This window comes from Nothobranchius furzeri, chromosome 4 (assembly GCF_043380555.1).
Source record: "Nothobranchius furzeri strain GRZ-AD chromosome 4, NfurGRZ-RIMD1, whole genome shotgun sequence".
In the NCBI taxonomy this organism is placed as follows: domain Eukaryota; kingdom Metazoa; phylum Chordata; class Actinopteri; order Cyprinodontiformes; family Nothobranchiidae; genus Nothobranchius; species Nothobranchius furzeri.
In genome coordinates, this window is record NC_091744.1 from 58,035,327 (window position 1) to 58,050,228 (window position 14,902).

General features: G+C 41.4%; 1 protein-coding gene across 1 annotated transcript in view; it reads right to left on the bottom strand.

The window, feature by feature from the left end:
* kcnq1.2 (potassium voltage-gated channel, KQT-like subfamily, member 1.2) overlaps positions 1-14,902 on the bottom strand; it is a 322,797-nt gene that overhangs the window by 239,148 nt on the left and 68,747 nt on the right. Inside the window, exons 12-13 of the mRNA XM_054733559.2 lie at positions 14,376-14,429; positions 11,467-11,584 (exon numbers count right to left, since the gene is read on the bottom strand). Coding sequence (XP_054589534.1) covers positions 11,467-11,584; positions 14,376-14,429 — 172 coding nt within the window. The remainder of the gene's footprint in view (positions 1-11,466; positions 11,585-14,375; positions 14,430-14,902) is intronic.

The following is a 14,902-nucleotide window of genomic DNA, read 5'->3' on the forward strand; positions in this document are numbered from 1 at the left end:
TCCATCGTGATAATAATGGTGCACCGAGCAAAAGGGAGCGGATGTCTCCTGGTATAACCATCCCTGTGTTACTGAATGAAATTCAGATGAGCCACAGAGCTGTGTGTAAACCATCGACATATAAATATTGGACAATGGGTTTCCATAGGCTCCAATAACACGTTTTTGAAGAAAAATGGGAGGTGGCCACCACCGCCATTTTGACCGTGTCACAGGTTCTGTCAAGCCCAGACAATTCCACAAAAGGGAAGAGAGGCGGAGCTGAGGTGGGGCCAGGGCCATTGCTAGCCATTTTGGTGCCCTAAGCACAAAGGCTTCGTGGTGCCCCCCCCCCCCCCCCCCCCCCCCCCCCGCATAAAGAAACAACACAATAACACAGTATGTGCAAGCGCTGCGCCTTAAATGATCTTTAATTCTCTTGTATGCACAAACTGATTATTATTTACAAAAAGTAGGACTGATATTTACATAATATAACATACTCAACACAGGAACTTCATATTGTTATTATTTAGAACTATGTAACAGATCCACACAACACAAGCACCAGGTGTGGCCCATGTGTTTCTCCAATGTAATTTTCAGATGCTTTTTCAGATCCAGGACTCGCCCTACCTTCAGAAGTGCTGGCTTTGGGCTGTGCTCGGTCTGTAGGTTTGCTTTACTTTGTAGTTCCTGGTCAGGGCTGGGTGATGTTGTAGAAGGTTCAGACGTGATGGCTCTTGAACTGCTGGTGGATGGCTGATCTGAACTTTTGGCTTTAGCTCCTCCTTGAATGTACTTGTTCACTGAGCCTGCATTCAGACACAAAAAAGATAATTTGTCATATTCATTATATAATAAGATAAAAGTTTTAAGCCATGGTAAAAAAACTGCAATAGATTATTTATAGGTTTATATTATAAATCACTGGCATGTGACATGACTAAATTCTAAACTATATTTAATCTTTGTTAAGGACTAGAGAGGCACAATATACACATTTTATACACAACTAGAAAATTCTAATATGAAGGGAGGAGGTAAGCATAATGGACTTTTTTCTTCAAATGATACCATCAGCAGCTGATGTTCCCCTTGGCCCGTAAATGTTTATGAAATATAAATCAACATAGAGCAAATACCTAGTTTGAAAATAGGTTTATCTAATTTTTCATATTAAATCTCAGTTACATAGCCTATAGGCCATGGGCTATTTAATAATGATATAAATCATGTCCATAGTTAACTCATGATTAATCACAAACAGCCGCTTATTTAAAAATAAAATGTCTTACTTGACGGTGTTTCTGTCCTTCCTGTTTTTGTGATATCTAAGTATTTGGGTGGACAAATATGATTCATTTGTTTATTTATGTTTCAAAACAGCACAGATGGGCCTATCTGACCTCACAGAGGAAACTTTATTTTACTTGAGAAAGATGTTTTAAGATGAACTTATTAAAACAAAAAAATCTTCAAACCCTTCCAGGTCTATTTTTTAGATGAACCTTTAACACTGTTCAGACTTATTTTTTGATACAAGTCGCATGAACAGACTGAATAAAAGGATATTTCCCTTTGAAGCATTTAACTATTTCTTCTTCTTTAAAGAAGTGCTGATTCAGAAGAGAATAACTGCATTTAGGAAGATGATGACTTGCTACGTTTTTTTCTCCAGCAGTAAAAAAGCTCTAAAGCTTCTCTGAGTTTCTCTCCCTCTCAGCCTCTCTCACTCAGCTACTAACGAACGCCCGGTAGGCGGACGGGAGGCTGCGGGACAGAGTGGCGCATTATACTTTTAACAGACTGGAGAAGCAGAGAACGAAATCTGCCCAAACCACGCAGATAGAGTCAAAATGTTAAATGTACGGAAGCAGAGAACGAAAAACACCAAATAAAAGTCCTGAAAAGCAGCATGCTTATACTAAACTAGGCAAAATTTGACCGTAAACAGATTAACAGCAGTAACAAGTCTGAATTTAAGCTAGGTCAAACGACCCTCTGAACTTGACCACACCTGTTTAGAATTAGGAATAGATAAAAAAAAATTAAGAATTTCCATTAAAATACTTGTCTTACCTGCAATCGAAGCAACAGCATCATCCTGCTGTTTCTTCTTTTGTCTATTTACTGCCCCGGACTCCTGCAGCCTTTTCGGAGCCATGACTGTGCCCGCTGCGCTGCATCCTCCGCGTGGGGGGGTGGGGGGTGGGGGTGGGGTAATGGGGACGGACGGTGCGACACGGTTCATCTTGCCGTTTTGTGTTTTTCTCTCTGTAAACATGCTGTTAACTTGCTTTGCACATCTTCTAATTGAAATCTGTCTGTATCATATACATATTCTTTTTTTCATAAGCTTGCGTTTGGTGCCCCTCCCCCGGTGTGGTGCCCTACGCGCTGTGCGTGGTGTGCGTGTGCGGAGCGCCGGTGTTGGGTGGGGCTGTAAGGCTGGGATCAACTGACGACACCCGGTCGAACTAGCTACAAGCTAACCTGAAGCTAACCCAAAACTAACGCGGAGGCGGGAGCTAAGCTAACGGAGGTAGCAACCTAGCTACAACTGGAGTTAACTGTGCACAACACCAGAGCTTCTGAATCAGAGATACGCCGGGCTGACCGCTGGGTAAAACCGGGTGGAACACAGAGGTCTCCCGAGAGCTCCACAAGCCAGCAGCCGCACAGCAGACAAGCGCCGCTGCGATCTGAGATGCGCAGAGCTGCCGCTGGGGAGAACCGGGTGGACAGGTTTCCATCCCAGAGCTCCACAAGCCGGCAGCCCGCACAGCAGACAGGAGCCGCGATCAGACAGAGATGCGCCGAGCTGCGGGGAGGGGAGAACCGGGTGGAAAACATCAGTCTCCCGAGAGCTCCACAAGCTGATAGTCGGAACCCAGCTCCACCAACATGTTATATTTCAACCCATTTTCTAAAGTACAGCATTATGTTAAATGCGCTGGTTTTTACCCTATTACATTTAAATTTCATGGTTAAACAGTACATGTTAAAATCTAAGCTCAGCTCGGCAGTGACCTAAAATACATAAATATAATTTTACTTACCGAAAAAAATGAAGTGGAGACTCCTTGGACGCTCTATTAGTGCAATGAATGCAACAGCAAGTCACTTTGTCCAACAATTGCACAAAAAATATCCAAAAAAGAATACACAAGCACTACAACTGATGGTCTAAGTTGAGAGACTGAAAATAACTGAACAGTTTTCAGGCGAGGCCGAGGCTCAGGCTGAGGCCTTTCCACGGAGCTAGCTCTGCGGTCACGTGGGTCTGAGGCTCATTAATTTTACAGAATTTTAGGCTTTTAATACACTTAAACAGAAGAGTGGGAAAAAAATTCACCCCCCTCAGAGTTGTCATGAGTGTAAACTAGATAATCTAAATAAAAAACATGTTTTGGTACCAGGCTGTAAACATGTTTATTTCTGCTGTGAAATTGGTATTTTTAACATGGGAGTCAATGAGGATTTGCTCGCTTCTGACACAAGCCCCCAGCGGATGAGAGTGGAACTGCAATTTATTTCACTTCCGCGTTTGCTTCAATTTTTCACCTGCATTGTGGGGGCTTGGTGTAAACGGGGCGGTAGTTGAAACTCCCGTTGACTTTATTTGCCAAATGCAGGAAAAGCCAAAGTGCCTAATGCAGGAAAAGCCAAAGTGTCTGACGGCTGCAGAACCAGATTGTGATGCCTGCGCCGTCTCTAGGAGAAGCATGAGCCTGCAGCAGCAGCAGACGTAAATCGGTGCTCTCCAGCTCTGCAGCTGTACCTTGTCGTCGGCCCGGCCGAAAACGGTTTATGATTGGTCAGTCCTCGTGCACATGTGCAGATTATGGTCCTCTTTCCTTACTCCCAGAAGAATGGTTCAGAGTGCAAATGGTTTCTTTGTTGCTCATATGTAAAGAATATCTACAAGAAAGTTCTACAGAAAGTAGCAAAGGGTCCTGAGAATTGTCGCTACGTTTGTCGCTAGGCGCTTTTTTGAAAAAAAAAAGGCGTTGATGGGGGTCAAAAAGTCGTTAGGAACAGCGACAAAGTCACTGAGTTGGCAACACTGAGCCGGAGTGGCCAAATTAACTCAAACATTTTGTAAGGGTTTAGGGTTACCATTTTATTTTGAAGGCAAGCTCAACGGGTGAGAAATGTTGTTCCGGTTTTGTCCACTCTGTTTTGCTATGCTGGTAAATACTCCGTTACGAGCGATTCTGTTGAAAAAGTTAAGAGTTTATAAGGTGTGGGTAATGGTGACCGTAGCCCGAAAATAATACTCCTAAAAGAGCAACCACAGAGTCTGAGTAATTACAGTATAATCGCTGATATGAGCCAATACTGTTAGAGTCCTGTCATGTTTGCCCTAATTACTAATAACTCCATGACCCATGTAATCTTCAGGAGATGCAATTACATCATCATACGTTTAGTTTCACATGATAGATTTTTTTTTCTCTGGACATGAAATAAACGATATGGCCCACCTCTAGATGAAAATTAAATAATTTTACATTAATTATAAATATATAATTAAAAAGTGCCTGTGGGGCATTTAATACACCTCTAGCTCTCAACTGTGTGTGTGTGTGTGTGTGTGTGTGTGTGTGTGTGTGTGTGTGTGTGTGTGTGTGTGTGTGTGTGTGTGTGTGTGTGTGTGTGTGTGTGTGTGTGTGTGTGTGTGTGTGTGTGTAAATGGTAAATGGCCTGTATTTGATATAGCACCTTCTAGAGTCCTGGAACCCCCCGAGGTGCTTTACAACCCAATCATTCACCCATTCACACATTCATTCACTAGTGTTAGCAGACGAGCTGTACCAGTGTTTCTAAGCTCAGACTGGTAGAGAATAGGCACTGTAACGCAATGAAATGACTGTTTTCCACCTAAAAGTAATTTCCCCCATCTCCTCAGCAAGAACTAATCTGCATGAGATATTGTTCAAGGTCTCATGCATCTGCTTCTAAACTGTCTTCCTTTCCAGCTCAAGAGAGGAATGAAGACAACGGACTCTTTCTTTTTAATAAACCAAAGAACTCTATTTTTAATGAGCTAATCAAACAAAGTATTAGTCAATAATAAAATGTGAACCAGTTTGTGAAATTAAAATATTTATTACTTGATATTATAATCCTACAGAATATAATAAGTAATATAACTTTAAATGTTTCCACTAGAGACTGATCACACGTAGCGTTAAGACATGACACATTGCTTTTACTGATCCAATCAGAATCTGCCAGATCTGACGGAGGCATGGTGTTGGTTGTGCTTGGTAAATCTGTCCTCTTTTCATTCGACCGTAAATCAAAACATCCAAAGTATAAAACCGTGCCCATGTCATATTTTACGCCAGTTGAAAGCATTCTAGAGAAGTTGTCAAAGTGGCCAATCCGTAACTTTCCTCTTCAGCCAAAAAAAAACCAACGACAAGCTGGATAAAATCTGTTGCTGTTCCAACTGCTGCAACAGTTCCTTTCAGAATAAAAGCTGAACCATCACGACCCCGTTTGGGGTCTTGCTAGATGCCAACAAAACTGTCGTGACCCGGAAGTATCTCAAGACTGGACTGGTCGGCGGCCGCAGCTGTTCTACAGGCTTCGGCTCCAGAAAGGTCCAAGCTGGACCTCTACACCTCCTGATCTAGACGGGGACTTCCGCCAAGGGTACGTAGACTGACAGAATGGCGTCTCAATGTGTTTATGAATCTCCAAATCAAAGCTAAGCGCGAAGACATCACCTTCACTCCCATCAGAACAAATCGTTTCTCCAGATTTGCTGGTTCCACACTACAACATTCTCCGTCTCAATTCACCAAAGTTACACCATATATTTAGTGTTTAAAGTTAGTCTAGTTTTAATTTGTTTAGTAATAAATCTTCAAAATTTTAAAACTAGACTCTCTTTCTTTTGTCTCTGAATTAATACGAAGTGTTACTCCCTGCAATAAAAAGTTCCAATCTTCTGGTTAAAAGTACCCACAGATCCATAAGATTGATTCCATATTTATTATGGAATCTCATGTCTTATGGCTCATTAAATAATATGTATATTAAATTCTTACAGCACTAAGGTTAAAGTTTGACAAGAATCAATACATTTTATGCATTTAATCTATTGATTTATGTTTATAATTTCTCAAGACAGCTTGAAGTGAGTTAACTTGTAAATATTTTACAGGAGGAAAAATATCGAGATATATATCGTATATCGGAATTCAGCTAAAAGATATCGAGATATAAGTTTTGGTTCATGTCGCCCAGTCGTACGTCCAACTGAATGCATGTTTAAAAGTGATGAACAGTGAGGCAACACCTAGAGACCATAGGTGAAGGTGGGAGCATACAAATCAACTGGCAAATCTTCACTACAACAGACCGGTACAACGCACACATCACTGCAGACGCAGCACCAATCCACCTATTGAGTTCGCGCTCCATCTTTCCCTCACTCTTAAACGAGATACTTAAACTCCTCCACTTGGTGCAGGACCTCGTCCCTGACCTGGAGAAGCCATTCTACCCATTTCCAACTCAAGACCGTGGTCTCGGATTTAAAGGAGCTGATTCTCATCCAAGCTGCTTCACACTTGGCTGTGAATCGCTCCAGCAAAAGCTGGAGATCACCGTCTGATGGAGCCAACAGGACCACATAATCTGCAAAAGGCAGCGACTCAATCCATAGGCGGCCAAAACAGATCACCTCAACACCTAGCCTGGCCTGCCAGACTCCTCCTCTGTTAAATTCTGCACAGAGAAAGGGTCTGAAACTCTCCTATTTAAATATCTCCACCCCGTGAGAATTCTAACCGAGCCAATCAGCGTTGAGTAGTGTACGTCACACACCAAAACGCTGAGTTTGTCATAAAAAAAATTCTGAATATGAAGGGAAGAGGTTCTTCAAATTATACCATCAGCAGCTGATGTTCCCCTTGGCCCGTAAATGTTTATGAAATATATATTAACATAGAGCAAATACCAAATTTGAAAATAGGTTTGTCTAATTTTTCATATTAAATCTCAGTTACATAGCCTTTAGGCCACATAGGCTATTTAATAATGATATAAATCGTGTCCATAGTTAACTCATATTAATCACAAACAGCCGCTTATTTAAAAATAAAATGTCTTACTTTACCTTGACGGTGTTTTTGTCCATCCTTTTTTGTGATATTTAAGTATTTGGTTGTCAAATATGATTCATTTGTTTATTTCTGTTTCAAAACAGCACAGATGGGCCTATCTGACCTCACAGAGGAAACTTTATTTTACTAGAGAAAGATGTTTTAAGATGAACTTATTAAAACAAAAAATCTTAAAACTCTTCAAAGTCTATTTTTTACAAACACTGAATAACTAACACTCCTGGAGAGGGTATGATCTACACAGAGGCTTCTGGGGAGCCCAGTTATGGGGTGGTGGGTGGTGGTGGTGTGTGTGTGTGTGTGGGGGGGGGGGGGCATTTTGCCTTGGCCCCCAAAATGTCATGAAACGGCCCTGGGTGTGTGACTGAGTTTTGAAGGTGATCTGAATTGTTTCAGATGTATAAATATTACATGTGTGTAACTTATTGCTTTATACAGGTAAAAACATGTAGTGGAGATAACCTACATTTTACTTTTCAACACTTTGTTTTGTTTTCTTGTTTTTATTTAACTATTTTCCTGTCCTGTCTGTCTCTCATCTTCCTGCATCTCCTCTAAACTCTCCAGAAAAACTGCTGCCTGGATTCTTACTTTTTCACCTCATCAGTTACTTCTGAGCAGATCAAAGGGATCTCCTGACCACAAAGCGGAGAGGCGTTTCGATGCTGCGTCAGTGAGGTGAAATCACTGCAGCACAGGTGATGAGCTCCACAGTGGCAGAGCGCTTCAGGCACAAATAAGACAGAAAGTAGAGAACATGTGCGGACATCAACGATCGTGTGCTAATTATAGTTTTTTGGTTGCGCCACTTTCAGAATGGACCGTGCGCTGGACGCAGCAGCCTGGAGCTCTGCGCAACAACGATCAGCGCTGTGCCGCTGTCTGTGCTCTCTGCTCAAAAGAGTCCATAAATGATGTAATATAGGTAGAAAAGGTTTTTTTACCGGCTCCCCTGGATGTGTAGGATATCCAGCTCCCCATAATTCGATCCCTGCTCCTGGATGAAAAGCCGGACATTTTCATCAATACAAGAACCCGCAGTCCGGATGCCCAGGACAGAGAGTGAAAAGTGGACACGGTCCATCTCCTTTCCTTTTTGTATTGTTTTATTGTTTAACTTGCTTTGCCTATCTACTAATTGAAAAATGTCTTCATATATATATTATTTTTTCATAAGCTTGCGTTTGGTGCCCCTCCCCCAACGTGGTGCCCTACGCGCTATGCGTGGTGTGCGTGTGCGGAGCGCTGGTGCTGGCTAGCAAGATGGTTAAGGTTAGGATAGGGGTGAGGGGAAGGTTAAATAACAAGAGGATAAGGTTCAGGTGCGGCACAATGAGCTTGTTTGGTGAAAGAAAAGGGAAAAACCCCTTTTCGTACTTCAGTGACGAAAAAGGGCACTTTTGGTATCAATGAGCTAGAGGTGATGAGAAAATGTTGGTCTTATTTAAAATTGCACGCATTTAGTTGTATTCAGTGTTTACAAAAATAATAATTATATATATATATATATATATATATATATATATATATATATATATATATATATATATATATCCAAATGAAAGATAAGCTTTTGTCTATTGACTAAATTCCATTATGTTTCAACCCCTTCTACATTCCTACAATGTACAAGTATGACGAGGCCATGCAGATAAATTGTAGATTTCTCCAGATCTCTCCACAAAAGAAGCATGCTGCTTTGTAAAAAGAGGTTCCTTGTTGAACAGGACAGACAGTGATGCATGTTAGTCCTCCTACAGACCCTCCTGTAGTGCTTCAGTGGCATTTCAGTGTTTATCTCCTGCTAGCTGGTGAGAGGGGGGACTAATTAAGATCTGCCTGCAGGTGGCCCTTACTGGGGTTTATGGGTCTCTGAGGAGATGAAGAGGAGGAGGAGGCCAGAGAAGCTGACCACTCCCAGCAGGAGTAAGGGGCAACTGCCTCAGGACACAGGATGACACGCATTACTGTTCTGGTGCAGCAAGATAGCATAATTAGCCAGAGGAAGAGCATTAAGATAGCAAAGAAATCTGAAAAACAAGGTAGTTACAGAGCGCTAAGAGGAAGGAAAATACATAAAGAAGAGGGCAAATGGGACAGAATCACTGCAATCAGCTAAACAAGACCTTCCTCTGTTTACAGCCAAAGGAGTGTGTTGGAAACGTTTACTCATTCTCAAAAGGGTTGATGTCATTAAACCACAAAATCCCAGAACTGACATCATCAAAGTGTACGACAGTACACACTTGATCACACCAAACCACTCGATTCTCACACTTTCTGATGCACACACAATTGATGGAAATCAGTGCTTGTTGGAGTTGTACCAAACATCAAGCCTCGTTTAAGCAGACACAGGTAAACAAACAGCAGAAGGAAGGGTTTACAATAAACGGGGGGAAATGCGTCCAAGCTCTGTGTTGTAACGTGTGTCTTTTGTTTTTCTGTTAGAAATATTTCATAAAATTCAACAAATCATCATGAGCTGTGTTCAAACAAAGACACAGGCCAAAAAATAAAGATTTATAACCTTACAGGGGGAACAGTGCGCGCACATGTGTGTGTGTTTTGGATTTAGGGAAGCAGAAAGTGTGTTAGCGTGCGGACGCTGGTCTGCACCACATCCTGGTTTCTACTACTCAGAAGCCCAGACATCTCAGCCAACTGTGTAGATGCTTCTCTTACATGTGAACAGCAGACACACACACACACACGCATGCACACACACACACACACACACACACACACACGCTCACACAATGAATTGCTTGCGTAAAGCCAAACAAACAATGGAATGTTCCAACTCAAACTGTCACAGAGTGGATTAAAGTAATAGAGGTACCAGAAGTCAGAAACTTAAACCTGCAGCTTTAGACTTTGCCTATAAAATAACAGTTAACTAATACCAGACGATTGATTACAAGATGCTGTGGGCAGCATGGGTGGATGTGGGATTTGTCTACAAAGATTCAGATAAGGATGCCAAATCACTGTGGTCCCAGTGGCGTGACACCAGGGGCAAAGCAACCAGCTGTTATGGGAGTTTGAATCTCAGCTCTGCATTTTTAGAGCTGATCTGCAATAGACACAAATAGACACAGTCTTCTTTTAAAGCTGGAGACCTTAAGCTGCATGAACTCCAGACAATGAAGAGTCATGTCTGGCCATCGTCAGAATAAAAATACTCTAGGTTTAGAGTGTGGCTTAAAAAAAGACTATATGAGTATAATTCAAAAATAAGATTACAGAGCATTTTGTTCATAGGATTGTTTAATCAGTCAGAAGGAAAAAGTAAAAACACAAAAAAGTATCAAGATGCAGTGACTTTTCTGTACAACCATCTTTTGTCTCTTTTTGACCCACTGTATCACTTCTTGATGATAAAAAAAAACACCCAATTCATCCAAGGAAAGCCTAAATCTGGTCTGTTAATGGTTGATCCACAAGCTGTTTGATTTTGTTTAAGAAAAAATAACAGGGTGGAGTTTTAGAAACTGGTGAAGACACAAACAGATGTACTACGACCACAGTAGTTTAGAAGCCTAATGCTAAACAGCTGCATGCAGTCATTTACAACTAACACGTGTAAGTGTTGACTGAAAAGCCAAAGATCGACGTGCCAACACAACACTGCCTTGCACTCACAACTGCTAATTAAAGTCTCTGATGAGTCCAAACCTTAGACGTGATGGGGTGTTGCAGCTCGCTGTGGCAGACAGGGATTGAGCACATGTATTATTCATGACTGGACACAACCAAACACAAAGTAGCACTCAAGCTCTCTAAAAGCCCTCCGTAGTCCCATGGGAGCAGGTAACATCTCCATATGGACTACTTTCAGAAGAAGGCAGAGTTCATGTGAGTGATGCTAAAGTAAGTTAGAAAGTAAAACACTTTCACCTTACAATTGAACGTGATTGGTTGTATTTTATTTAAATGGAACTCTATCTGAATGACCAAGCCAATGGGAGGACAGGAGATCAGACATCTTGTTCTAAACAATTCAGTTCAACGAGGGCAAGTGATGGCAAGCCATCTGTGCCATTACATGTTTTACAAGCCACTGAATGAAACTCCTTTGACATTTCTCTCAAGAATGAAAGGATAATCCCCTTTACAACCCTCTGTACCTGATATGGCCTCGGCCCTCGAGAGTCTTTTTAAACCTCAAGAGACTTCAACAAAACAACTTCATTTAGAAAGCAGCTAAAGTGGCTCTCTGGTCTGACAAAAGGCCTTTAGCTACTATGACCAGCAGGGAAATCAGCCTCATATGCATCAGATAATGGAGGTCTGAGGAGGGTGATGGATAGGAGGAAGATGGGGACCTTGTGACACTTACTGGTTCTTGTCAGTCACCACAGGCAAAGGAATATCTTCGCTCACGTCGTCTAGATCATCGGTCAGGCTGTTAGCTCGAGAGATGTCTATAGATGTGCTTTGATCACTACTTCCTTTTACTGTAAGAAAAAAAAACATAAAAATACTTATCTGTCACTGTTCACCTAATTTCAACAACCCAGTTTAGAGTGAAACAGAACAAATGAAAAAGTCATTTTGAAATGCCGTGTGTGTGTTTTGAGTGTTTCGGTACAGACACTTAAACTCTGATAAAACTACTCTACATGACACAAAATGAAGATTCCCCATATGTTAAATTAAAGGAGCAATATGTAAGACTGATATCCTGTGGTCATATTTGGGTACTGCAGTCCATTTTTACAAACAAAATGTCACTTTCTCACTCCCGTTCCGTGAGTTTCATGGCTGTTGCCCATTGTGGATCAGCGCCAGAAGCTTCTAAATGACAAGCAAGGACAACGTCATGCAATCATGTGTTTTCACAAAAGATTTCAGTAGCTTTTTTTGAGTACCTTTATCTCTGACATATCTTGCTTTTTATTGCAATTGAAGCAGCGCTCCTTAACTCATTCACTGCCAATGATGACTAAAGTCGTCATTTGCATTTTTTTTACTGTTTGAGCATCAGAACGAGCCCCCGCACTGAGAGAACAAACATCTCAGCCCTGAAAGCCGATCTTCATCTGTATACGTCATATGTCACGTGATCAGGAAGTAGACCATCCATGTGTTAGGAGATCGTTTTGGGCCGTTCCTGTAAAAAAAGTGAGGTGCGAACCAGAAAAGCGTCTGCCGATCACAATTCGACAACAGATTATGAAAGAACGGATAACGCTCAAAACACGCGGCTTCTTCCTGATGTAAGAGGTGAGTCTCCTCTTTGTTTTGGTTGTTTTGGTTGTTTTGGCGTCGACATCATCCTAGCGCGCAACGTTCTGTGACTCTTAAAAAAACAGTTACAATGGTGAGAAACACTGGCAGCGAAGGCCGTTAGCGATCAGGAAATGGCTGGCAGTGAATGAGTTAAAGTGGAAGTGTGTATTTTTCCTGGCAATAGGGGACAGAAGATACCTAATTTGTTGCAAGCAAGTGGTATTAATGTCAGAGTAAGACCTTACCAATGGATGACTATTAGGGTCAAAAAGCCACGAGGAGTTCAAACTTCAGCTAAATAACAAGCACATCAGACTCCCTTTCATCACTGGCAACAAGTGAAGAGGTAAATGTGTAAAACAACATTTAACAATGACAAAAGTTTTGTAATCATTACAAATCGGTAAATGCTTTTTGTCCTCATAGGCTCCCGTAGGAGAAAACATGGCATCTAATATGGTGTCGCCCAGAGACTTAGGCCTAGTCCACACGTAGCCGGGGTTTTTTGAAAACGAATATCCGCCCCTCCAAAAACTTGCATCCACACCACCGCGTTTTAAAAACAAACTCTGTCCACACGTTCCCGGATAAATACGTTGTTAAGGACATGCCAGACCTGTAGGCGGCAGTACTTCCCCCGTTCTTAACCTCGTCCTTCGTCTGTGGTCTTCCGCAAGGAGCAGTAATTCCGCTTGCAAAAACAAACAAGCAAAAAGCGCTTGGACAATTGATAAAGCGAGCGCAGCTCTGAGGGCATCCGTGCTGTCGGCTAGTATAAACACAGGTCGCACACGTGATGTCAGCAATTTTTGTCGCGGAAAGTGACGTTGCGGACCTTAAAACTCCGGTTTTGTCCGTCCACACGCAGACACCCAAAACGGAGAAAACACAGATCTTCACTTTGGCCGGGGTTTTTAAAAAGATCCGTTGTCGTGTGAAAAAACTCAGTTTTCGTGTGGATGACAGGCCAAAACGTAGAAAAATATCTACGTTTTGGCAGATCCCCGGCTACGTGTGGACAGGGCCTTAGAACTGCTCCCATATATTTTAGACCTGATTTTTATTTAATCTACACTAATTTATGTGTAGATTAAATAGCTCTGATATTGAGATAATCGAGGCATTAGCCTCTCCTGCACACAGTGACACCAGATATACATTGTGTTACTGTAAATATTGGATTAGCGCTCTCTATACATTTTAGTCTACTTGATAACTTTGAGCTTTTATGTAGTTTCTTTATAGCCAATGCTATTGTGTATCTCACTCATTATTTTAAATTGATGTATTTTATTGTAAACATTTTATTTTACCTATTTATTGTTCTTGTATTTTAATCAATGTTTAAATGTTTTTGGACCAATGTGTCTGTTAATAAAGCATTCAACTATCAACTATGGTTACTGGTTACAAAGCTGCCAAATTTTTCAACAACTGGGCATCATTTGTCATATTCAACAACATTTTAATGGATATTTCCAGAAATGGATGGTAAAAACTACACATTGTCTCTTTAAGTTGTTTTGACAAGCCGCTCCTAAAAAGGTGTCTTTCCTTCACAGTGCCCTTGAACTGTCCGGTGACCTGAGCTCCAGCTCTAAAGGAGAGAAGCTCATGGAGTTCTGCATCGCTCCAGTTTATCTAATTTATCACTGTCCAGTTTATAGTTTACCTCTCTTGTGCCAAGTCCGACAATGCAGTGATTTTACTACCAAGCTTAGCGGGATGAAAGCCATGAAATTCTTGCATCACTATGCCGACACGGCACATTCATAAGACCTGCCGTGGTGGAAGTTTTACACCGATTTGCTGATATGGAGTGTCTTCTGAAAGCGGCTAATGTAGCCTTTCTTCAATATGATTGAGACTGGCTGTTTTGTAATTATTTCACTGTAAAAGTATTTCATATTGCTCCTTTAATGAACAAAACATAAAGATGTGTGTTTGTGCAACAATGGCTGAGGCAAAAATAATAAAAAAAAGAAACAGAATTAAGAATAAAGATCAGAAAGATACCTGGAGAAGGAGGGCAGCTCAAAGTGAACGATGACCAAGAATGGTGAGGATGGCCTGATGATGTGAAAAAATAGATTTAATATAACAGAAATGAAGGAAAAGAACGTAAAGAGCAAGTCACCCCCTACCAGAATCTAACTCCACTTCCACTTCATGTTTGAAAAAAGCAACAAATACTGTTGCCTGGCAGACCGAGAAGGCAGAGCTGCTAACAAATACACACACACACAGGCTCACGACAGCATTGTGACATCATAATGTACCAGTTTACATCATAGCATACCTCTTAGCCAATAGCGGTGGCAGATTTAAATTCAAATACAGTGCAGAGTTTTTACCTGACAACGGCACAACACTGCCAGTTTTAGGCAGAATATTTAAATTTTAACTAAGATGCACTGAAGTGCCAAATTATTGACGACACGTGTCTGCAGCACGATTAGACACTCGTTTATTTAGTTTATCCGCAAAAAAAAGTTTATTTGGGGGTGACTTGCTCTTTAAAAAAAAGTAAATGTAATGAAGCT